Source organism: Ciconia boyciana, chromosome 10, assembly GCF_034638445.1.
Source record: "Ciconia boyciana chromosome 10, ASM3463844v1, whole genome shotgun sequence".
Classification (NCBI taxonomy): Eukaryota; Metazoa; Chordata; class Aves; order Ciconiiformes; family Ciconiidae; genus Ciconia; species Ciconia boyciana.
The window spans coordinates 19,138,911-19,162,491 of record NC_132943.1 but is presented as its reverse complement, the minus strand read 5'-3'; the positions used below and the strand labels follow the sequence as shown (position 1 = coordinate 19,162,491).

Here is a 23,581-nt window from a genome sequence, read left to right as displayed (position 1 = left end):
AGGAATACCACCTTCAACCTACACACTAATTCCTGCAACAGTTCCTCACATTTTTTAGACCTCTGATATTTCTTGCTGCTTTCTATCCATCTTCAACTGATCCACACTCCTCCTGAAATGTGATACCCAAAACTAGGGACAGTACTCCAATTGAAGCCTTACCAGTGCCAAGTGGAACAGAATAATCACCCCACATCTTACAGAAGCAATCTTGTTTATAGATGGCATTTGCTTTCGCCTCTCACACAGCATGACACTGGTCATTAATATTCAACTTAGCATCCCGACCTTCTTCCTGCTGTTGAAGTAGGCATTCCTCCTTCTCTCTCTGTGCATATGATCACTCCTAACTGTAGATCCGCGTATGTCTGTATTGAATGTTATCCTATGTTTTTCAGGCCACTTCTTTAATTTTCCAAAATCATTTGAATTGTAATCCTGTCTAGCTATATACTTACAGCCCCTCACTAGATGGTTTCATCTGCAAATTTCATAAAGATACTCATATTTCCTCATCCAACTTATTATTAAAACATTGCACTAGTACCATAACCAGCACAGACCATGGAAGAATCCCATTCAAGAGTTGTCTCCTATTCAACAAAAAACTACTATTGTTTACTAATTAAAATGCAATAATACAATGCAGTAAAACCATAAATCCTAGTCTTGTTTCATCTACTTTTTTCCAAACCACACTCCTTATAGTGTCTTAGAGTATTGCCATAACATGTCAAAGCCCTTACCTACCCTCTACCTACCCAGTCAAGTTACCTACCCTCTATGGCTTTTCCCTATCCACAAGGCATGTCATAAGCTATCACAGAAGGAAACGGATAACTTTAATGCTGTTTGTTCTTCAGAAATCCCCGTTGGCTCTTAACTCCTTTATCAAGCATTTATAACTGTTTGATTATTTGTTTCAGTATCTTCCTGAAATTGAAGTTAGGCTGACTGGTCCACAATTCCCTCAGTTCTTCCTTTTCCCATTTTAAAAGGGGGTCATTATGTTTGGAATTTTCCAGTTTTATGGAGACTCCATTGCTATCCACAAAGGAGGAGAAAGAGAATAGCTACTGATTCAAACTGCTTTAGCCGGTTCTCAAAGTACCCAAACATTAATTTCACCAAGTCCAGATGACTTCTTTGTAATCTGATTTATCTGAGCATTCTCTAACCTTTTATTTCTCTGCTAGGTTCTGAATTCTTGCACATCTGTGCTAATTGTATTTAGTGTCCAACAGCTAAGCCTTTTGGGGAAGACAAATAAAAACAGCATCAAATACCTCAGCTTTCTCAGCATTATAATTTTTCTTCCTGTTGAACAGTAGACCAAATTGCTCCATGTGTCCCTTTTACTAACAGTGTATGCACAATAACTGCATGCCAACTTTTAGCTCGTTACAGCTCAGTTTGCATCTTGGTCCTTCTAATTTTGTCTCTGCATGTGTGTTGGGTTTTTTTGCTTGTTCTCAGTAGATTGCTCATAAATAACAGGCTGAAACCAGGACAGTAACCAACTATTTATGAAAAACTTAAAATGTCAAAGGATTATTTGTTCAAACTTATATAATAATCTCATAATTGAAGTTTTATGCTTCTTAAAAGATTATCAAGAGAGACATCCAGTTTGGATAGGATGTAGGTAACCATGGAGTGAACAGTAAATGATGCATGAGGCACAGGATTTTCAATAGGTGTACCATCACTGCTCACAGATTGCCTCTTGTTGTCACATTAGCTTTTCCTTTCCCCTCCTGATCTCCTGACACATCCGTACCCCTGATGAAAGATACACAACAGCAGGAACAGGAAGAACATGTGTATGTTCATGAGTGTAAGAACTGCAGTAGCAGCACAGGTGCAATGCCCATCTTTCTTGCTCTCTGACCCAGCTTACTGGACACACCAAGACCCATGAACTCTGGTACCCTGTCACACTGCTAATCCCTCTAGATTTTGGGAGACTGCATAAAACTTCCTTTACCACTGCAAAGGCAATGAGAAAATTATGCATTCTGCCCAATCAGTCAAACTGCCTCCTTTCAGGTACCTTCCAAAGCAGAAAAGCACTAAACAGAGGTAAAAATACACCAGAATTAGCTTTCCTAAAGGAAGCAGGACACTCCTTTTCCACTTTGCTTTTCTATTCTGAGCTGCCCACAGTCCACCCCAACTCTGCCCCCTGGCATTGGGACACTGTCTCATGCAATTGCTGTTCCAGTGTTACCATCATGCCAGTGCCCCAGACCCGCTTTTACACCTCAGCAGCTTTAGTGCTAGGGAACTATGAGTGCAAGATACCATCTTGTACCTTTCCTTCACCTCTTCCTCTTCCTGTTTCCTCCTACGCTCCTCCTCTTCTTGCCATTGTCTTTCCTCTTCCTCTCTTCTGATCTGTTCTTCCTCTTCTTGCCTCCTTCTCTCCTCCACTTCCTGCTTCCGCCTGAGTTCCTGCTGCAGCAGGTGCTGGTAGAGGCTGCGAGCCAGGCGGCCACGCCAGTGCTTCTGCAGGGTGACTGCAGAGGCCTTCAGTCGCAGCAGGCTCTTCTTCCAGAAGTATGCTCGGTAGTTCTTTTGGATTATAACAACACTGGCTAGCACCTTTTGATACTTCTTCCTAAAAACAGAACCAGACACTTAATGCGCCATGAAGCAATACATGCTTTGCATTTCCCATGCCCTGGTATATTGACCAATCTTACCACATCCACAGAAAAATTAATTTGGAAAAATATTGCTCAGAAATGACACAATTTCTGTTCCTCTACTGCCACTACCCATAAATCATATTCTCCTCACTGTTCTCGCTCCCATATCTACCACTGATTTGTTTCCGTGGGCACCTACTTTTGTGAAAACCCTCAGATATCTGGCACATGGAAAGAGAAGGTCCACTGGCCCAAAGTCTCTTTGCATTGCACATCACACACATTCACTGTGCAGTTAGCATAATCACTCAGTGTGGATTAATTATAATAAAAACATACAAATGGCCTTACTATATGAGAACAAAGTCCCATATTGTTCCATCTTATACAATGTACCAATATACAATTTTACTCCAGGAAAAGGAAAAACAGGGCAAAAACAGATCTGGTCACATTAATCTCGTATTGTTTGGGGCAAAACACAGTGATACTACAATATTGATTGCTGAATGTAACATTGTAGCAGGTTCCCATAAACATATACTTATATTGCACAACTTTTCGCTTAAACAATAATGATATCAAAATCAACTTTACCATACTTTAAAACCAAAAAACATGGTAGGGCCCCAAAAGAAAAGAATCATCATTCAGTATTTCTGTAGTCTAGTGAAGTTCTAGAAAAGTCAGTTCTTGCCTCTACATTACAGCATATTTTTATCAAGGACCTGAAAAAAAACTTACTGGTAGAAGTTTGTACATGATACACAAACTGGGCAAATAACAAAAGGGCTACTATTACACAGTAATCTGGATCAATTTGTAAGCTAGATTCAAGCAAAAATTAAACAATTCAAAGGAGCCAAACATAAGGTCTTCTATTGAAGAACCAAAGGCCAAACACACCTGATGTGGGACTATGTTAGGAAGCAGCAAGTCAAAAAAAGGATTTAGGGGCCACAGGGATCATCAGGTGAAGGCAAACTCCCAACATAATGCTATAGAAAAAAATACTACTGGGATTCTTATATTTGCAAGCAGAAATATTGTGTAGAAGGGGATTGCATTGCTACTTTTATCCTGTGTTCAGTGTTAGCACCTCCATTTCAAGAACAATGTTAGACCCTCAAGTGATTTCTGAGGAAGCAGGATTGGAACCAGAAATCTGGGCTTATAGAAAGAGAGCACTTGCTCCATGACCTTAAGAAAGAGAAGGCTAAGGAAAGGTTTGATCCCAGTCAATCTACCCACATTTTTGGGTGGCATTTCTATTTATTCAGCAGGGGACATCACAAGATTTAATTGACCTGAAGCTGAAGTCTATTCAGGCTGGAAATAAGCAGACTTTTTTTAAAGTAATTGAATATATTCAGACACCTTAATATCTTGCTGTAGGGAAATGATCATTGGCACTATTCAAATCAAAACCTTCTATACTCCAAACCAGAATTTGCAGAGGGAAATTCTATGGGCCTGTTGCACAGGATCTTGGGCCAGCAGGCTACAGTAATCCTGTGAGGTCTTACACTCCTAGAAAGCACGCTGGAAATAGCACAGTATTCTTACATATCCTTCCCACAGACCTTCTGCAACCCCCTGAGGAAAAGGCACACCTCAAAATCCCCTTCCTGGCAATCAAACCCCCTTCAAATGGCAACAGGGACCCATGCTGACAGCTTGCCACCTCCCTGCACATCAGATACGTCAGCCTAGTCAAGAAAATCAGGAGAGAGATGCTAATAGCAGTAGTGTGCAGAGGTCACGCTCTTTTCCATACGTAGGAAGTCAAAGGGAGGAAGTACAGAGAAAAGAAGAGGAAAGGGAAGAGGTGATAAGTGGGAGGTTTTAGATGAATTGCTCCTGGGCTGCAGTCCCCTCACCCCTGCTCCCTCTGTCCTCCCTGTGCCCTGCACATGGGGTGTGAACAGCTGCACACGCACCCTCTGCCAAGGCAGATATAAGTGCATCAAAAAGGGCACTCTGACGTTTACAAAATGCATCTGGCAGAAACTCTCTCAAGTGCAACATGTGCCAAGCCCTGCCCAGCTACAGGCCAGCTCTGCCTGCTAATCTGCCAGGCTGAAGTACCCCCTCATTCCTCATGACCACAGCCATGCTTGCAGACGCCCTTCAGTTGGAATTGCTGCACACAGGCCGTGAATTTCATTCCCCTTGTTCAGCCTTCCACTCACCCTCTTGGACTGCCAAAGAAATTCAACCTGCAGCCCATGCTGAGGAGTTGGGAGACATCCTGACCATATATCACAAGAGAAGGTGTGGTGGCTGCAAGGCTCCAATGCTACATTTGGAATTTAGTTAATTACTGTGTTGATGAGCTGTAGTTAGTAGTTATGCCTCCAAGGACTAGAGAACACAGGGCTATGGAATAATTTCCTACTGTCTTTTCCCCTGAGCAATAAGGTCCTGCAGAATCCAGGGACACAGCCAAATTTGTACATGGATCCTGCAAGCCTGGGAACAGTTATGCATATTTTAGCTGGTGAAGCTGTTACCTGCAGCTCAGACCTCCATAGATTAGCTAGGAAAAATGGGGTCATTTGAATGGGCTTGATTTTTCTTGTTTCACATTTTAGTCATCAGTCAGAGATACTAGGCTGCAGGGAATAAGAGCAAAGAAAATGTTCTCACCCTTAGCACTGGTTCTCCAGGCTCACAGAACAAGTTCACAAAGGGGGAGAAGCCAGTAAAATCCTTCCTGAGGCATATGTACCCTTCTTCGCCAACCTACTTTGCATGAGACCAAATTAATTTAAATACATTTGTCCTTGCAAAACTAACAGAAATGGTATCAAGCTCAGGGCAGCACACACGGGTATTCCTGACCTCTGCCCAACTCTGCACAGACCATTCACCAGTTGCCCAGATGAACTCCCTCTTGCTGGACGTTCTCCAATACAGGTGCAGCGCAACTCTCTTCACAGAAAAGTTTTCCAGTCTCCCTTCCTAGCTCTTTCCTCGCTCCCTGCTCTCCTCCCCTGCAAAGTCCAGTTACCTCCAGCTGCTTGTGAGGATTTCCACTCTGGCTGCAGAAGCACAGCTTGTTCTTAAAGATGAGACTCAGAAGAGCAACATGTGGGATGAGGAATTCAGATCTGTGGGGACCGGAGCACCACAAGATTTCAAGCCAAGAGGAACGCTACTGCAACACTGGCTCCATCACAGCCCTGCAGGGCAGCAGCTACCTTCCCAGGAACCCAGAAAAGCAGTAATCCAGTTTGCCTGCAGTGATGTTTCCCAGAAAAATCAATTTTCCTGTGCTAATCCCAACCCCTCTCTCCAAATGCTAGACACAAAGTAAAATAGAGCAGAGGCCCTGACACAAAGAACTTGCAATTTCATGTACAAACAATAGAGCTAGCTCATTTGTCTTCCTAGAGGGAAATAAATAAATGAATAAAAGCCCCCGAGACCGAATGCATATATTGCTGATATAGCACATTGGCGAGGCAGTGTACAACCCTTGCACGCATTTCCCAATGCAAAATGAGCTACCTGGTGTAACTAGAGCTCTAAGAAGAGTGCCTGCTGGAACAGCTCTGCTGGCCAGGGATTTCACCTCCTCACACCCCTGACTGACAGGTGTCTGGAGCAGAGACCAGCCAGGAAAGAGCATCTTACTGGGATTAAGTGTGCATGCCACAGCCATTAAGGAGTCAGCTGTTACACTGACTGCGAGGGGCAGAGGAGGGGCAGTTTGTCTGCAGTTGGTTCTCCCAACCCTCCCCTGGTCAGGTGCAAAAGGGAGCGGCAAGAGGAGATTACTGGTGCAAAGCTGGCCAAAAACCAATTCTGAAGAGGTAATTAAAAGGAGAGGGAGATCACGAGGCAAACAGGCAGGGTGAGGAAAGAGGGTGAGCAAAGGCAGAGCTGCAACTGAGGAAGAAACAATTTGCAGGGGGAGCAGAAAACAGAGTTGACAGGCATAAGGAAAAGGAGGGGACCCAAAGCATAAGTGGGGCGCAGCCAGGAGAACCCTGAAGGCAAGGAAAAGGTGTCATCGGAGGCAAGCAATGGGTACGGAGGTCCCTGCAGAAGCCTGCTGAGCAGTGTTGAGGGAGGGTGCAAGCGTGCACGGCATTGAAGAAGAGGTGGCAAAGGTGCAGAAAGGTGTCAGCGGAACTGATGCCGGCAGGGAGGGCAGATACTACAGCTCTCCCTTAGAATACAGGAGGGGAAGAAGGGAGGGGTGCGAGGGGACTAGAGAGCAAAGCAGGAGGTCGGGGCAACCCAGGCACACAAGCACAGGGATGGTGGGGCAGCCCCCCGCACTGACCTTGCCATGTAGCCCAAGACGTGGGCCCGGATGACTATAGCTGCTTTCCTCAACTCCTCTTCCCGATCCTTCTCCAGCTTCTGCTCAAGAGCTTCCTTCAGGAAAACCTGACGCCACGGGGAGGAGTTTCAATAAACACAAAGAGAGGAAAGAAGTCAGTCCCCGGGAGAGCCGGGAGATTTCATCCCCGGGCACCAGCGCTGAGTGCGCTCTGCGTCCGGGCGCCGCGGCCGCTGCTGCCGGCGCTCCAGCGCCAGCCTCGGCGCCTCGCCCCGGGCTGCCCGGACTGGGAGCACCAGGAAAAAGTTTTGCAGCGACGTGAGCCAAACTCTGTACCCAACCCCCGCCTCCCTCACTCTGTGGTCAAGACTTAAAAGAGAGAGAGGGAGGGAGCAGAGGAAGGAGGGAAAGAGGAGGGAGGAGGAGGAGAGCCCGTGCTTGCGCCTGTGATTAACTCTTTCCCAGCTGACAGCTTTCCCTGCAGAAGCCAGTACCTCCCTGCAGCAGGCACTGATACCTAGTTGGGTGATTAAATATTTTGCAAAGAAACTCCCCCGCATTTCAAGGAAAGGGAGGAACATTTAGGTTTCTAGCCTCCAGGAAGCAATCTTAACAGCAGCCCTAATAATGGAAGACAGTCGAAAGGTAACAGCCCTGTCGAGGTGCAAAGCTGAGCATACCCCGGTCCACGAGCTCTGGGTGGAAGCTGAAGCCCTTCACCAACCTCCAGAAACTCTGAGGTGGAGATGCTTCCTTGCTGAAAAGGTTCAGCAGTGCAGCATGCATTAGGGGGGAACTGAGCCTTGAAGGGAGAGGTCTCCAAGTACCACTGATTGCACTTCAGTGTCCAGTGTTTTAATTCTCAAGCATCTCCCATCACCTGTATTTCAAACCTCTGCTCAGTGCTAAATGCTTGCGTGAGGGACGACAGTGCTACCTTAGAGACAAAAGGACTGAGATACAAGCAAGATAAAGGCATGTTTACAGGAATTGCGATGACATATCTGAGCTGCTTTAAATCAGCTGGCTTGCATTATGTTAGCACAGAGTTCAGCACAAATTGCTGAAATAAATGCTTTGCTTTTTGAGATGGACTGCAGCCTGCATGGAGCTCCACGGTGCTGTGGGTACACTGCTAGCAGTACCCAGACTAGATTAAAGTTGGCTAAGATATGTCCATACAAGCTGCAGTCACAGCAGCAACTGCCATATGGCCATGCTCGTGTGACCTGCTGCCTGACATTGGCTAAATCACTGCCAGGGCCAGCAGCAGAACGGACTACACTAGGAAAGTGCTGCCCCACTTGTTAAAGCACTGCCGTGAACACAGGCTGTGAGCTGACATTCATCAATCTGTAGAACTACATTAATCAGTAAAAACTCCTTACAAATCTATTGGATCCATGTGGCTAAGCTGAGAGGCCAAAGAGATGTTCAGAGATTTGAACAGTCACTTAGTCCAGTGTTCTGCACAAATTCTCCCCCTCCCCACTTACATCCCCTTATGTCTCTGTATATCTTCCCTTCCATCACTGCTTTTGGCCTTATGACTTATTTAGGCTCTTTTTTTCCCTCTGCAGTGACCACCATGTACTGAAACCTCTCCCTGAGTTAGTACCCATTGCCAGTGGCTTCCCTGGACTTGATTTCTCCCGGGGAGCCATTTCCATTAAGATGGCCTTAAGAAATGAGCTGTTTTGTAATGACTAAGTAACCCTGGGTAGCCTTAAAAGAAGGTTCTTTATCAAGGTACTGCCAACCATGAAGCTGGCATCCTTCCCTGCAAGTTGTACATCCACTCCCTCTGTCAACTCAACAATCTTTTAAAGACTTCTTTGAGGCAGGGATTGCTCTTTCCATTACATTCCAGAACCAAGCAGCAGTCACCCATTTCAAGAATGCAACCAGCAAAACACCGTCTCAGTCCATAATCTTCATCAAATTGCAAAAATATTCAGTCCATCAGTATTTTGCTAGCAAGCATACACTTTGCTGTGCCAGTAAGGAGGGGAGAAAAAACTAACTTTGAGGCATGCAGAGTTCAACAAGACCCAACCCTAATCCTATAGGGTTTTCTATATATGCTTGGGAGTGAGGGGTTAATCTCAAATAACATAACAATATCTAGCTATAAGCTTTGGCATTTTGAGGCTTTTTTTAGACTCCTGTAGATGACAAGGAACAGTAAAATATGTTCAAATCCAGATATATTTTTGATGCCTTGTGGAAATAATTTGGAAGGTGGCCATTTCTTTGTCATAACTCATAGTCACTTTCTGAAAACAGGAGATCACTTTCATCTGGGGAAGGAATGATTAAACAAAACATACAAGGTTTCTTCTATCATATTTGCTCCTATTAGACACTGTCCAAGTTTTAAACCACAGTGCAACACCACAGTGTTCCTCACACAACCTCAATGCCTGCATGCACCACCAGTGCAACAGTGAACATGTTAAGGTTATGTGTAGATCAGCAGACACAAATATAACTGCGTGTGCACCCATGTGTACATAGGTGAGATCATATGATTCTTGGGGACAACACTGGGAAAGCAGGAAGTGGGTCACTCTGACCTGGATGTCAATTATTCGACAGAAACCTCCTCCTTCAAACAGGCCCTGCAAAACAGCAGGTTGAAATGTGGAAATTAATGCTTTCAAACAGCAATGATTACTGTGTTAAACAGCCTTAGGAAATCTGTGTTGTGTGTATGGGCAAGTATGGCAGAAGGTCCAGGTGCACTGAGGAAAGGGGCACAGAAGCTGCTGCTCCATCCCAGTACATCCCCAGTGAAGACAAGGGCACCTCAGCACAAGCTCTTCCATCATCACACTGTTTGTTTGCATCCAAGCCCTCATCTCTGCCATGCCACTGGATAAAGCCTGCCTTATATACATTAATACCTCTTATAAACATTAATTTGACAATTGCCAGCACAGCAGCTGCTCTATTCTTAATGAAAAACACAAAGATCATCCTGCCCTTCCTCCCCCATTTCCTTTCCCAAGCTTCACAATCCCTTGCACTAATTCACAGAGTCTTTTCCTTCCTCCTCCAAACAATTGCTAGGGATATAATTATCCTTCCATTCATTTTGCAGGAAGTATTCCCCCTTCTATAAGCCTTGCTCTTCACCCACCCCTTATACTTCTTCCTAGGTTACATCCCCATTGGCCTGCCACACCTTTTTCAGTAGCTACTCCTGACTCCGTAAGTCAAGGTTAGTTCTGGGAATCGCTACCTGGGTACCCAGAGCTGCACCTGTAGCAGCCAAAGTGGCAGCAAGGGCACCCAGGGGACTTCCTCTCCAGGACAATGACCTGCACTCTTAGCTGGTAGCTTCACTTCACCCTTACCTGAAAGCCTCTGGAAAAATCAGGGCTCTTGCCTTCACTGACCCAAGTATTCCAGGCCCGTGTTACCTAGCACCAGCTAAAACATGAACGCAGACAAAGCACTTTATAATCCAAAACCAAGACACAATAGCTGGATACAGGCAGCAGGGAAGGGACTACCAGGAAGCACCACTGCTCTGCACGGCCTCACCCTGCCATCTGCTTTCCTAGGGGAAGGCTTTCTGGAGGCACTGTCACAACGCAGAGTTGCAAGAGGGGTCTCCAAGGGAGCAATGAAATGGTTTTGCCACCATCTGAGCATGGGAAAGAAAGCCAAGCAGCTCATCTGATGAATGAAATGGCAGGGCAATGGTGACAGCGCCTTGGAGCAGCCAGGGGCTGGCCAGCCATTCAGCATGGCAGCAAGGGTAGAACAGGCCAGGACAGCCTTGGAGTGATATATTCTTTAGAATAAATAGAACTGCTCCCCTCCACCAGGACACACATCTCTAATCCAAACCACGCGAAATATAAAATAACTTCTACAACCAAACAAGATGGCTCAACTGCTTCCCAACTCCTTTCAATTTTTCTTCTCAGTCATAAAGAAATAGATACAAAGACTGCCATTCTTAATCACTTCTTTCTTCCCACAACATTCAGACCCGACAGCAACCAGTACCCGAGCACAGAGACTGCTGTTTACCAACATGCCGCATACAGCTCTTCAGCCAAGTTGTAGTTTATAGGACAGAATTGTTCAAAAAAATTACATTAGAGTACATCCAGTGTTTTGGCAAAATACAAGCACATTTTGTTTGCCACAATTTACCACCTATATTGTTTTTCCAAAAGAATTTGTGCAGGTCAAGGAGTGAGAGAGAACATGCAGATGGACTCAGTCCTTCAGGATGCACAACAGGGACTGAAGAGAAAAGAGATCCTATTGCTGCCAGGGGCTCAAAGCAGCCTGAATTTCCTGCTTGTTGTCAGTCTGTTGTAGTCCCTGGACTCCAGCTATATAGCTTATAACCTTTTATACTCTAAAAGGTGAGTATGTGCATGTGAGTTTAGTCCTCACATGCATTTCCCTGCTGCACTTCCTGTAGCCCAGCAATCTTCCATCTCTTGTCATGCTAGGAAGAAAGTTCAAACTCAATGTTTACCAGCTCTAACCACCCCTTTCTAAAGCTTCCCAGGCACAAGCAGCTCTGCAACACACACACACTCCACACAGGCTTTAACACTAAAATGCTGTGAGACTGGCAGCTACTCAAGCAGTGTGGGTTATCTAGGGACAAGAACGACTGAAATGGTTCCTGGTTTGCAGGCACCAGTGAGGAGACGCCAGATTCCCAAATCAAAGATGGGGAACACTTTAATCATAGAGCAGAAATATGGCTAAGTGATAAAACCGTCTTTCTTGAACATCAGCGGAGGCATGTGAAAGAAGGCCTTAGAAACTTTAGATTAATACATCTTCTTCCCACAGCAATGGCCAGTGGTTTCCTTGGTTGTCACATAAAGTTCATCGCCCAGACTACCAACTGAGCTCCTCTAAGAAGAGGAGAGAGAGATCTCACTCTCTAAGAAACATTATAGTCTATCCATTCATTAAGAAATGATTGCTCAAAGCAACAAATCTCATTATCTGATCTCCTGGACAAATTAAGTGTGAATATTCACTAGAATCACTTCCAGTTGCATTGTGACCCTGGAAATATTCCGAACTACTTTTTTGAAAGCTTAAGGGCAAAAAATGCAAGAAAAGTTGCTTTGATGGACCACCCATCTGCTCTGGATATGGACTGCATACCCACTACTTAGAAATACTGTCTGCACTGGACACCATCCATCTTGAAATATTCTTTGAATAATTTACTGGAGTATGTGGAAAGTTGTGACAGAGACAGTTTCCCACTCCCAGATTTCTATAGCAATATACCTCACAACACTCACATCTATTTCTGTGTGAAGCTGTCTCAAAGCTTGAAAAAATTGAGACTGAAACACCCAGCTCCCTCTCCATTAAATGAAAGATAATGGTACATTTCCAGCTGGATGTCTGGAGAAAACAAAACAAAACCAAACCCCCAAAATCCAGACTTTACCAGGCAAGAGAGAAGTGTTAAACATTCACCAAAACAGAAGCAAAATCTGAATTATGCAAGTGGGGAGAATCATTTGGATACCTTTTCCTCAAAAATGTATGCTAGCATCTGGGCTAACTGCACAAACCATCAGCTGAGCTTCCACAGCAGAAGGCTGTCACACATCTGGTGATCTAGCTACCTATTCACAGTTTTGATATATACCAAGCAGCAGCTTACTGCCTCCTGCAAGAATTTTGATTAGCCAAGCAGAGCAAAATATCTGGCACAAGAGGCAAAAGTTAATGGCACACACTGCAATTGCATACAATGACACCCATGCTTGTTCTCCTTGGATCCTTAAATTGGATCAGACACAACAAAATTAATCTGGCTTGGTCAACGAGAAGGAGTTTAGACAAAATCAAAAAGCCTTCTACATCTCTAGGTACATAATATGGGAAATGTTTGAGATGCTACAGGTCAGTGGCATAGTCCAATGTATTTAAAGGGTCATCACTACTTTGCCCTTTCTACTGGCTTGAATCTCACCACATGCAATTGCATCCCTTTGCAGCTGGAACAAAGCCACACCCTGCCCCGCACTGATGAAGTACCTTGGTTTTACCCAACTGCCATTCTTTCTTGCTGCTGTCATAGGTCTGAAGAAAGCCTGCACATACAGCTTTGCTGTTGTCTGAGAAACTTGGCCCCTTCACAAGCATCTTGTACCTAAGAACCAAACAAAATCTCATGAGATTATGTATGGCAGTAACACCCCTCCACCCCCCTAAACTTTTAACTCTAATTATCCTCCTCCCATTAGTCCTTCTTCCTCTGGGATCTCCCTTCTTCATGTTTGCCTTCCAATTTGGAAATTTCCATCCCCCAACCTTTATCTGTTCCTACCACACTGGCAATTATTGTTGCAATCCCAGTAATAAAATACAAACTCAACAGCATTTTTCAGTAAAGAACAACTGTCTGTCTGAAACGTGCTTTCATCAGACACAAGTTATTTTGTTCGGCATAGGGGTGGCATTTAATGCTCCAAGAGACAAAGGAAGCAATGTTCAATGGTCCTTTCTAGCCTTAAACTTCAAGAAATCCTTTTGATGCAGCCAATTAAAAGAAATAATCACTCTTTCCAATACTAATCATCAACTATACTGTCCATTAAAATTTGCTTCAGCCTGCCAGATTAAAGGTTTTAAGTATGATATTTTCTTTTTACATATTATGACCAGCTGGGTTTCACAGCATCACATAAGCAATTCTGTGGCAAAGCTACCAAAAAAAAATTTTAAAATGGACCATCTGGCTATTTTTCCGTTCTGACTTTTACCCTAAAGGCAAGTCTCCAAAAGGACTTCCAAATCGGTCTATGATATGAGCAATAAGGGCACGGTTAGAAAAACATCCCACAAATGATCCATATCAGTAACAGCAGTTATAGAGGGAACAAACATATAGAATCATATACCTTGGGGCTGTTACAGCATGTGGTACAATGAGAGCAATTACCTGCTGAGAAAGTCCTGGAAAAGGCGCCGTATAGGGAAACCTGCTCTCCGAACTTTCACTGTCTCCAGCATCCCTGAGTACCGGAGCTGATTTAGCACCACATCTGGATTGAAGAGGTTCGGGGCCTACATAATGATCCAGATTCAAAAACAAGTAAGAAGAGAGACAGAATAAGTGCTGATCTTGGTATTACTTCTTTGCTGACTTGAACAGTGACTGTTTCTCTGACCACAGACAGTCACAGGCTGTGTATATCCGTTTCTCTGTAGAAAGTCAACCCTGCATATTTGGGCATGCCAGGTGAAAAAGGGGAAGTTTAGGTCAAGGGGAAAAGCAATCTCACAAGACTGCATAGTGCATAAAAAGAGACAAAAGGGGGTTGGGCAGATCCTGGAAAAAAACAGTCTGTAGACTGCTGTCATAGTCAGATTGTGGTAGTAAAGCAATGATATCATGCATTAACACATACAAAATGCAGAACCCTGACTCAGTTCTCTTTGCAGTCTATCTCCAGTCAAATTGGAGACAAACTGCAGAATTCTCTTCTGGCATAAAAGCCCCATCAGGCTTTCCTCTGCCATATCATACACAGTTTCAAAACACACAAAGAAAATGATCGGTTCAGAGCTCTCCACCCCATCTAGTTAGCAGAATATCCTCCCGCCACAGTTCACAATACAAGCAAGAGCCAGCCTGTCTCTAAGCACTGTGACTTGCCCATGAAGTGTCCACCTCCTCTGCCTGAGAGCCAGGGGTCTGCAGGAGACACTTCCTACCACACAAGCCCTGCATTCCAGAACAAATTGTCTACAGGCACCACGAACAGAAGCGATTGCTTCTTCTACCACAGCTCTGGGCTCTGCACAAGCCTGGTTCATCTTCCAGGCTTCATAAGCACAGAAAGAGGTGGGAATTGTTATATCATATCATACTCAGCATGCAGTCTTTTCATCTGATTACCAGGAGGAGGGTGTATTTTTCAACTATAAAACAATTAGAAGGAAAAAGGGAAGATGAGGGGGAACTGCTCTTATCTCAGTTTGGGCCTTGACAGAAGCACCTGTCAGGTGTTTGTGCAAGTGAGCGCTCATGGAGGCCTGTGTCGCATGCATACATTGTGCTGGAAGACAGACTTGCCTTTTCTGTATTTGGTTTGATGCAGCGGATGAAGAATGGGTTGGAAGTATTAAGCGTGGCCATCAGGGAATGGAGAGAATCCTAAAAAGAAGAAAGACAAAACCCAAAGGGTCAGTCACTACAAGAGGGAAAGGGGCTACATTTGATGCAATAGGGTCTTCATGCAGCCCTCCCATTCCTAAAGTCCTTTGACTCTGCTTATCAAAACTTCAGTAACCCAGGAGATCTCTTCCTGTCCAAAACATGCCCACACAGTTAGTTTACTCTAACACCATTTACATGGCCATCCTTGTTCTCAGAGCTGTACAGCTGATGCGAGTTATTTTTACAAGTCTCTCAAACTTTAAATATAGAAAACTAAAACTGTGAAACTAACAGAAGGTTTGCAGACAATCTAGGGGGGGAGATTCATACCTGCAAGGTCCCCCCAATAAGATTTTATTGGAATTGCCACTATACCTGTAAAAGATGTGGCCTAAAAGGAGCCATACACTTAGCTGAAACACCAAACAACATGAAAGATCAAAGAACCTCAAGAACTTCATATATTCAGCAAAGTATTCTTTTCCTCTGCCACCCTGCTCAGTCTTAGCATCTCACATTTTATATCAGACAGAAATCCTTGGGGCAGTGGCACTGTCTTTTTTTAACACTACAACATTCCTGCACATTTTCAGTGCTGGACACAAAACAAGGATGAATGACTCCTCTTGGCTGCAGGCCTTGCTTTACCCATCTGCTCCTCCCCAGAAGCCTGCTGCTCTCTTGGAAAACATCCTACCCTGAACTGGGAACTGACAGTCGGTCTGCGCCTCTGGGTGCCCATCTTCAGTGTCTCTTCACTGCAACGACTGCAGACTCTTTCAAAAAGGTCATAGATGAAGTCCAGCCTAAGGGAGAAGAAAAGAATTAAAGAAGATGCAAGACACCCATCACCTGTGAGAAGATGGGTCTCATTCTCAGCTACTGCCCTGACCCAGTATGAAACACCTCATTTTTATTCCTGCTATGCCACAGAGTGGCTGCAGGAGGCAGTTCAGCTGGGCACTTCAGTGAGGAAATTAATACTTTCTACATGGCTGCCCAGACCCCGTGGGCTGCCCTGTATGCCACACTCGACTGCAAAGCCAGAAACCCCATCTCACACTGTCAAGCAGGATATTACACAAAGGAAGATCTCCATTCTGCACTGGCTAGTACACCTCCCTCGAGCCATACGCCCCCAGGTGAAACTACCTTGAAGGTACTCCAGCTAGACTGTGTGCTGTCACGCCCCTCCCAACCTAGCTCTCATGGCTAGCACCCATGACATGCTCATGCAGTTGCAACCACAGCCCTTTTGTGGCCAGAGGACTTCTAGAGCTACCCTCAGTGTACGTCAGCTCTGGGGAATCTTCCACTGTTTTGCCACTCCTTAGACAGTGGTGCTGGTTCTTAGGAAGTTGCACAAAGTTCTCCAGCACTGCTTGTGCCAGTTTATTATTGTGACTCCTTCTAGCAGAATTTCCCTTTCTGGCTTGTTGAAAAACCCTGCGTCCTTCTATTATGCTGGACAATGACAACCACAATTCTGGCTTCAAGCCCTGTGTAAAATGTTCCCCAGAAGCCACTGTCCAAGTAAGGCAGCTACGAGCAGCTCATACTCTCAGCTCCCTCAGGTTGTTTCAAGGCTGCTCACAGTGCAAACTCTGCAGAAGGCTTGAGAGAAGATGCAATTTGCAATTTTGAAACAGTCTCATCAGGCTGGAGCCCAAAGGCAATACATGAACTGTGGTAAGAGGCATGTGGTAGAGTTGCTACTCAAAAACTTCTAGGGTCCACCGTGTTATTAAATGCCTCTCTCCTTCTACTAGGCCTCACCTCTGTCTTCCAGACCTTGATCAAGGTCAAAGTCAGCTCATTTCTCTAGGGTCATGTTGCAGCACTGGGATGTAATATTAGGGGCCATGCCCGGTCCCACAGCAAGGACTCAGTCTGGCTCAGAATAAGGACGGAAGTTCTCCACTAACAAGCAGGCTGGAAAACAAGCAGCCTCTGTACAAAGGCTGGCATTTGACAGCATGGCAAAGAGCCTTAACTCATTCAGGGGCAAATTTGCCATTGTTGGGACAGGAAGGTACGAGGAAGAAGAGGAAAGGGAGAAGAGAGGAGGGGGAAAACCAGCATTGGCTGGAGGGATTTGTGTCATGCTTTTATAGCTCTTTTCAAAACTGGGACAAGCAGACTACTGATTAAATCTGTGCCTCATCTGACTTCTCCAGCTCTCCTTTCTTTTGCCAGGACACTTAAGCACAAAGAGAAGAATGATAAAGAATGATGCCTGATGCTCAGACAAAAGCAACTGCTTTCTTGGTCCGGTTATTACATGAATGTGGCTTAGTTCAGCCCAACAGATGTGGCTTCCTCACAAGCATAAGGGGGGCATACCTGCTGTCTTTCAGCATGTTTAAAATATCATCTCGAAAGGTATCTCTGTTCTTCTCCAGAAAGCCTCTCACGTCATATAGCACCTGCAATGCAGACAGAGCCACTAGAACAGTGCCGTACAAATTATTAAGCACTTCTACATTAACATGCCAATGTACAAGACCTCCAGCAGAGCTATACAGTAACACTGCGGGCATGTGCCAAGATCCAAATTTTTGGGGTCAAAGAGTTCCAGACCTCTGCAGTTACCAATAAGAAAGTGGCTTTTAGCCACCAATTAAAAAAAAAAAAACAAACACACAAAACCCCCTCAAAAACAGGAGCGAAGTGAAACAGCTGCAGAGATTTGCCTGGGGGGTGTGTGTGGGAGGAAATCCTCTGCAAGGTGTGAGGTACTCCATTCACTTCAGGAAATACTAACTATGCCACCCAGTGCCTATCGGCCACTAGCGCCCAGCCGATATGATTCTAGGAGGTTAGCCCTTCTTTAGTGTGCAGGTGCCCTCTCTTGACACACCGCCATCTGCTCCATATCTCTCCACAAGAAAGAGCAGCATTTAACCTTGAAGGCTTGGAGACCTTTTCCTTTTTGCAATAGGTATTTAGCCTTTTCTCCTCCTCCCCAAAAGTCAAATTTTCCTTGTGACTTTTACTTTGGGTTTTGTTCGTTTGTGAATGTCCAAGAAAAGACAACATGAATAACAGAAGTAGGGAGGAGTTTATCCCCCAAACCAAAAGTTATCTGAGAAACTCAAACAAACGTCCATGCTGGAGAATATAGTACTGGAGAATGACATGCTATTTTAAGCCCGTCACGCTCCCTGTGCTCTGGTACAGGGCACTAACTGTGTGGAGACACATAGCTCTGAGAAATATTCTTGATTTTTGGAATCTAAAATCCAGGACCTCAAGCCCAAGATACACCAAGCATCTAACAGATACACCATGAACACCTACCTCCCCAGCATAATGTCTTATGCCAAACTGATGGTCTGTTACCCGAGGCTTCACATAGTAGTGGTTGCTCTGAAATGAAAGAAAAAGAAGTCTTCTAATAATGCCAGTGTAAGAATAAATAGACTCAGTCAGGAACTCTGCCATGACTATGACAATTCTGGGATGGGCAAGGACCTTAGCTGTTGCAGAGCTTGACTGCACCTGCTGCAGCTATCCGCAGCTACATTACAAATATGTTATTCCAGTAAGATGGAAAAATCCAGCCCTTCAAGGCATTCCTCATGTGAGCAAGGGCTTGCAGAATCAAGGTTGGGCAGGCATGCCATGGATGAAATGTTAATTCTTGCATGTCTGACACCTGAGGAGACTGGGCTCCACACAAACCATGTGGTGCAGGACACGGGATCAGGATGCAGGGAAGATGGCAGCTTTGCAGAACACCTACACATCTTTGTCAAAGGAAATATCATACCAATTTCCTTTCTTCCTCTATATTTCATGTTTCTTTGCACCTCTCTTCCCCTTTTTTCAATATGCAATTTTTATTTATCTTACTAGCTGTTCTACTCTCTCATTTTTCCCCTCCTTTCTTTGTTCTATGAAAACCGTTAACTATGTAAGAACAGCCACGCTGCTTGAGACCAATGGTCCATCCAGCTGAGTAGTCTGCCTCCAGCAGTGGTTATGTAGGTAGAGTAAGAACAAGGCAAGTAAATGATACTTTCATCCCAATACTCTCTCAAACTCCAATTATTTTCATGAGGTCTGCCTAACTAGTAACCCCAAGTGAATTTCTCTTTGAAATACTTGCCCGTTCCACACCTGAACCCATGCAGACTTCCTGCATCCAGAGTGTCCTTTCACAGGGAGCTCTCAACCAACCGCACAGGGAACTACAGCTGGTTGGTTTTAAGCCTGGCTCCCATTAGTGCTGTCTTCTATGGGCCATGTGTGACTTGTAAACCCATCACAACCCCCCTAAGTCATCTTTTCTGCACACTGCAGGGTCCCTTCAAAATAGTTTTCCATAACACTGAAGCTGTCCCAGACCTGTTGTTTACCAGATCTGATATAACCCCTTCTTGAGTGGAGGGGTCCAGTGCTGTACACTGTTCATGGTGTACCATAATCCATGGATTATACACTGCCATAACAATGTTTTCTGCTTTTATCCTGTTTCTTTCCTAGGAATTTCTAATACTTTATCTGGGTTTTTTATTACTACTGAGCACTGTGCTGATGTTTCCATGGAACTATCCATCACAGCCTCTGTCTGGGTCTTGCTCCTGAAGAGCAGCAATCATCTCAGGGCCCATAATTTCAAATGTGAAACTGGGACTGTTTTCCTTCAGGCACACCATTTTGCATTTATCTACACTGCTTTTCAACTTCATTTTACAACCCAATCAGTCTCATAAGGCCCCTCACAGTGCAGCCTTGCCCTGTGAATCATCAGAAAACTGCCACCTCAGTGCTCATATGGGAGCTCTGAGCTCGTATGGGTCTTACAGGCCTCCCTCCATTGAGGTAACTGACCATTTATGTTCTGTGAATTTGCCCAATAGTGAAATAAGGATTACAGGCCTATAATTTCCTAGAATACTTTCTAAAAATTAAAATAATTTCGGAGCTTCTCAGATACAAGTACTAAGAAAAAATTAAGTAAGACGTTGCACAATACTGTTAGTAATTCAGCTCTTTCATCTTCAAGTTCTCTTAGCAGTATTGGGTGGATGGCTTCTGACCTTGATAATTTGTTAGTGCTATTGAAAAGTTTTTCATTGCCTTTTTTACTTTTCGTATTGACCCCAATTCTTTGCTCTTCCCTTTCCCCAATCCAGTCATCTTTTTCCAGCCACAAATTTCCCTCTCTTCCACTCCAAACATGACTGTTACTGACTCTCTCATGTGGACTGGCACCCTCCTCTCCTCTCCCTCTCTGCCAAGCCCATATATTTCATCCATGCCTACAACACTTCTGGTTCCTTCTCCCATCTCCCCTATTGCTCCCCTCCCCCATTGTATCGAGGTCATATTCTTTTAAATCCCAGCTCTGTGCTTTTCCTCCTTAAGCCTATTGCAATCCACAGAAAACACAGAGAAGAGGGCTAGTTCTCTTATAAGGTCCTTTGGGCTTTCCAGCAACGCTGGCTGGATGCCTTCCAGTGCTCTTCTGGCCAGCACTAGAGACTTTAACTGGTACAAAAAACACTTTCGCCTTCAAAAAATGCAAACCCTAGAGCACTATCTGCTTCATCATTCCTCCCTGCACTCCAGCTCCTCAGCCTCTTCTATCTCTCGTAAGCTCCCTAGGGTTCCACATTAACTGCTATCCCCTCAAAGCAGACAGAGGTGACACTATGAACAGCTTAATGAAAAGGCTACTCAATGCACAGAAATCACCAAAAATAGCAACCAAAATGTTGTGGGGCATAAAGGAATGCAAAATAATACTGACAGTCTCATGCTGCTGTACAATAAACCACAGGTACCTTCTTACCAAGGGAACTGCATTCTGGTCTGATTATTTCAGAAAAGAATAGAGAAAAGATGTAGAGGAATTCAGAGACAAACAGCAGAAAGAAAGAGGAGCTTTGAAATTTCTCCTTTTGGAGACAAACTGAAGAGGTTGGGACAGTTCAGAAAGAAAATTCAAAAGAAGTGATGTATTAAAAATATTCACAAGTTCTATATTAAAATTTAACAAAATACCAACAACAATAAAAAAGGTAAATCAGGCACTCTCATATAGCTTGACCTCTAATACAAGGGAAAGCCACAGTGGACTAAACTGAAGGCATCAATTTAAGCCTAAAGAAAGGAAATATTTCCACAAAACTATGCATAAATAGCCAACCAGAAGTCATTGCTATTGTGTCCAATTTGTAGTCACGAGTATTACTAGCAGAGTTAGATGCAAATATGAAAAATGAGAATATCTGCACCTATGCCAATTAAAAAAAAATTGTCGGATAAAGCATACAAATTTGTATGTTTTCAGGCTTGGATGAAGCCTGAATTAGAGGGCTAGGAAACATATAAGCTGACAATGTTCTTACTAAAGTAGTAAATTATTCCATAAGTCCATGCTACAGAGTTTAATTTGCTTTGTTTTCAGTCTGTTTGTTATTAAGAAGAACAGAGTGTTGGCTGTACCAGAGACAGCGTAAGAGATTGCTACAGTGATCTCACTGTGGTTTCTGTGTCCCCAGGATAACTTTCTGACCTGCATGAAAAAGCCCTTCTACTCCTGTGTCCAGAATACAAGAGGAGGAAAGAATTTAATTAATTAGGAACAATAAGAGAGCTTTCATTAAAAGTCATGAGGCAAAAGCCATCCCCAGCCCCAGGAGACAGAGATTTGATGTGCTCTAGAGCAGACTCCTGTGAGTCAGCTGGCAGGAGAAACCCATGCACACTGTGCAGCCGCATCCTGTGCCTGGGGTGCTGCCTCGTGTCCCGTTGCAGACCAGCAGAATCTGACCTCCATCCCATGCTACAAATTCAAATCTCCTCTACCCACAGCCTGTGGAAGGCACACTCCTTCTCTCTATGTGCGCAAGAGATCATTTGCAGGTTTCTTCACATATTACTTTTGTTCAGTGCAGCCTTACTAAACACTCTCAGGTTCGGGCCTAAGGCATTTTAAATTTCCTGCACAAAGCACATATTTTACATCAACAAAACCTTCACTTTCAGTTTTGAAATGCTGATGGGGCTAACATACTGATCATTTGCCTGCCGGGTTATTTTCTTACTTACCATATGCTGGCTGTGAAGTTTTTCCAGAAGGGTGTTGTCTGTGCCTTTGGGGAATCGACTCTCTTCATTCACCAAAGCCAGCAGACCCAGTTTCTACAGCCAAACAAGAGATGGGCGTCAGCAAAAGCTCTAACTACACAGCACCAAGCCAAGAACTGAAGGTCTGGACAGCACATTGAGCAATAATCCCTGAGTTATGCCCATCAGGCTTGAGCTGAAAGCAGAATTCTGGCCAGTCAATGCATTCAACAAGCAGAACATAAGTGGAGATTATTTATAAAAAATTCACATTAAGGTTGTAGATAAATGCTGCTCCCTGTCTAAAACTATGACACCGTCCCTAAGCTTACCCTCAACAATGAGCAGAGATCTGCTTTCTTGAGCCAGGATTACGGCTAGAACAGCTCATACTTTTGCCAGGTCATGATGGGAAGAGGATCTAAGCAACTACCTGATTTTAAAACCAGGAAACCCCAGGGAAGGTCTCAAGACAATCAGCAGTGCCCATTACAATCCCTGGAAAGTGTCACAGATAACTGCTCACCTTCTCGATAAGGTCCAGGCACTCTGCATTATCCATCCAGTCAATGGCTTCCCAGTTTATTCCTTCCCTGACAGTCAAGAACAAACAGAACAAAGATGTGAAATGCAAGATCCAATGCCCTGAGGTGCAGGAGAACAGAAGCAGCTGAGCATGACAGCTGACCCAGGACTCAAGATGATTTGCAGGAATTAGGCTTTGCCATGGCTGAGGAAAAGGAATAGGACACACAATGCATTGCTAATACAAGGAGCTGGAAGTAGGAGACAGCCTTTCTTATCCATCCCAGTGATTTAGACTGATGCTGATCTTGTAGTCATTGAGCAAATTCCACACCAAGCACTAAGAATCTGTAGTTGCTCTCAGTTGCTCTTTCAGGAGTGATGAGCATCAGCCCAAGTGGTGGTGATGATGAACAGTTTGCTACACAGCTTCAAGAGTCAACTGCTGACTCACCAATCTGGAAAGCAGGCCTGAAGCACATCTGCCAGAAGACTGAACCACAATTCATAGGTCCAGCAGAAGAAGAGACAGGAGCAACTTTTCAGGGAGAGTTTTGAAGAGAATGACACAGATAAGCTTTGGCCTGACATGCAAGGGACCTGCAGAGTGGCCCTGCATCTTTCAGAATGGGAGCTGATGTAGGTACAGCAGTGCAATAAGCGTGCTTTGAAAATCATCCATGAAATTCTGTAAATCTGTGCTGAATGTGTTTTTGCCCCTCTTACCGCCTTCTTATACTCCCATAATACTCCCGTTTCTGTTTTCAGAATTCAGAGAAGCCTGGGAATAACTCTTGCTTAGTAATCCAAGGAAGACTACAGGCTATGTGTGAAGCTACTTACTGACATTCTGATACA

General features: G+C 44.4%; 1 protein-coding gene across 2 annotated transcripts in view; it reads right to left on the bottom strand.

Annotated features, from left to right (window-relative positions):
- Positions 1-23,581, bottom strand: part of LOC140657784 (unconventional myosin-X-like) — a 93,942-nt gene that overhangs the window by 27,774 nt on the left and 42,587 nt on the right. For both annotated transcript variants that reach the window (XM_072875348.1, XM_072875349.1), the window contains 10 exons: positions 22,725-22,791; positions 22,181-22,273; positions 18,419-18,487; positions 17,462-17,544; positions 15,816-15,924; positions 15,035-15,115; positions 13,898-14,022; positions 12,991-13,105; positions 6,946-7,052; positions 2,315-2,620 (listed from right to left, as the gene is read on the bottom strand). In XM_072875348.1, coding sequence (XP_072731449.1) covers positions 2,315-2,620; positions 6,946-7,052; positions 12,991-13,105; positions 13,898-14,022; positions 15,035-15,115; positions 15,816-15,924; positions 17,462-17,544; positions 18,419-18,487; positions 22,181-22,273; positions 22,725-22,791 — 1,155 coding nt within the window. The remainder of the gene's footprint in view (positions 1-2,314; positions 2,621-6,945; positions 7,053-12,990; positions 13,106-13,897; positions 14,023-15,034; positions 15,116-15,815; positions 15,925-17,461; positions 17,545-18,418; positions 18,488-22,180; positions 22,274-22,724; positions 22,792-23,581) is intronic.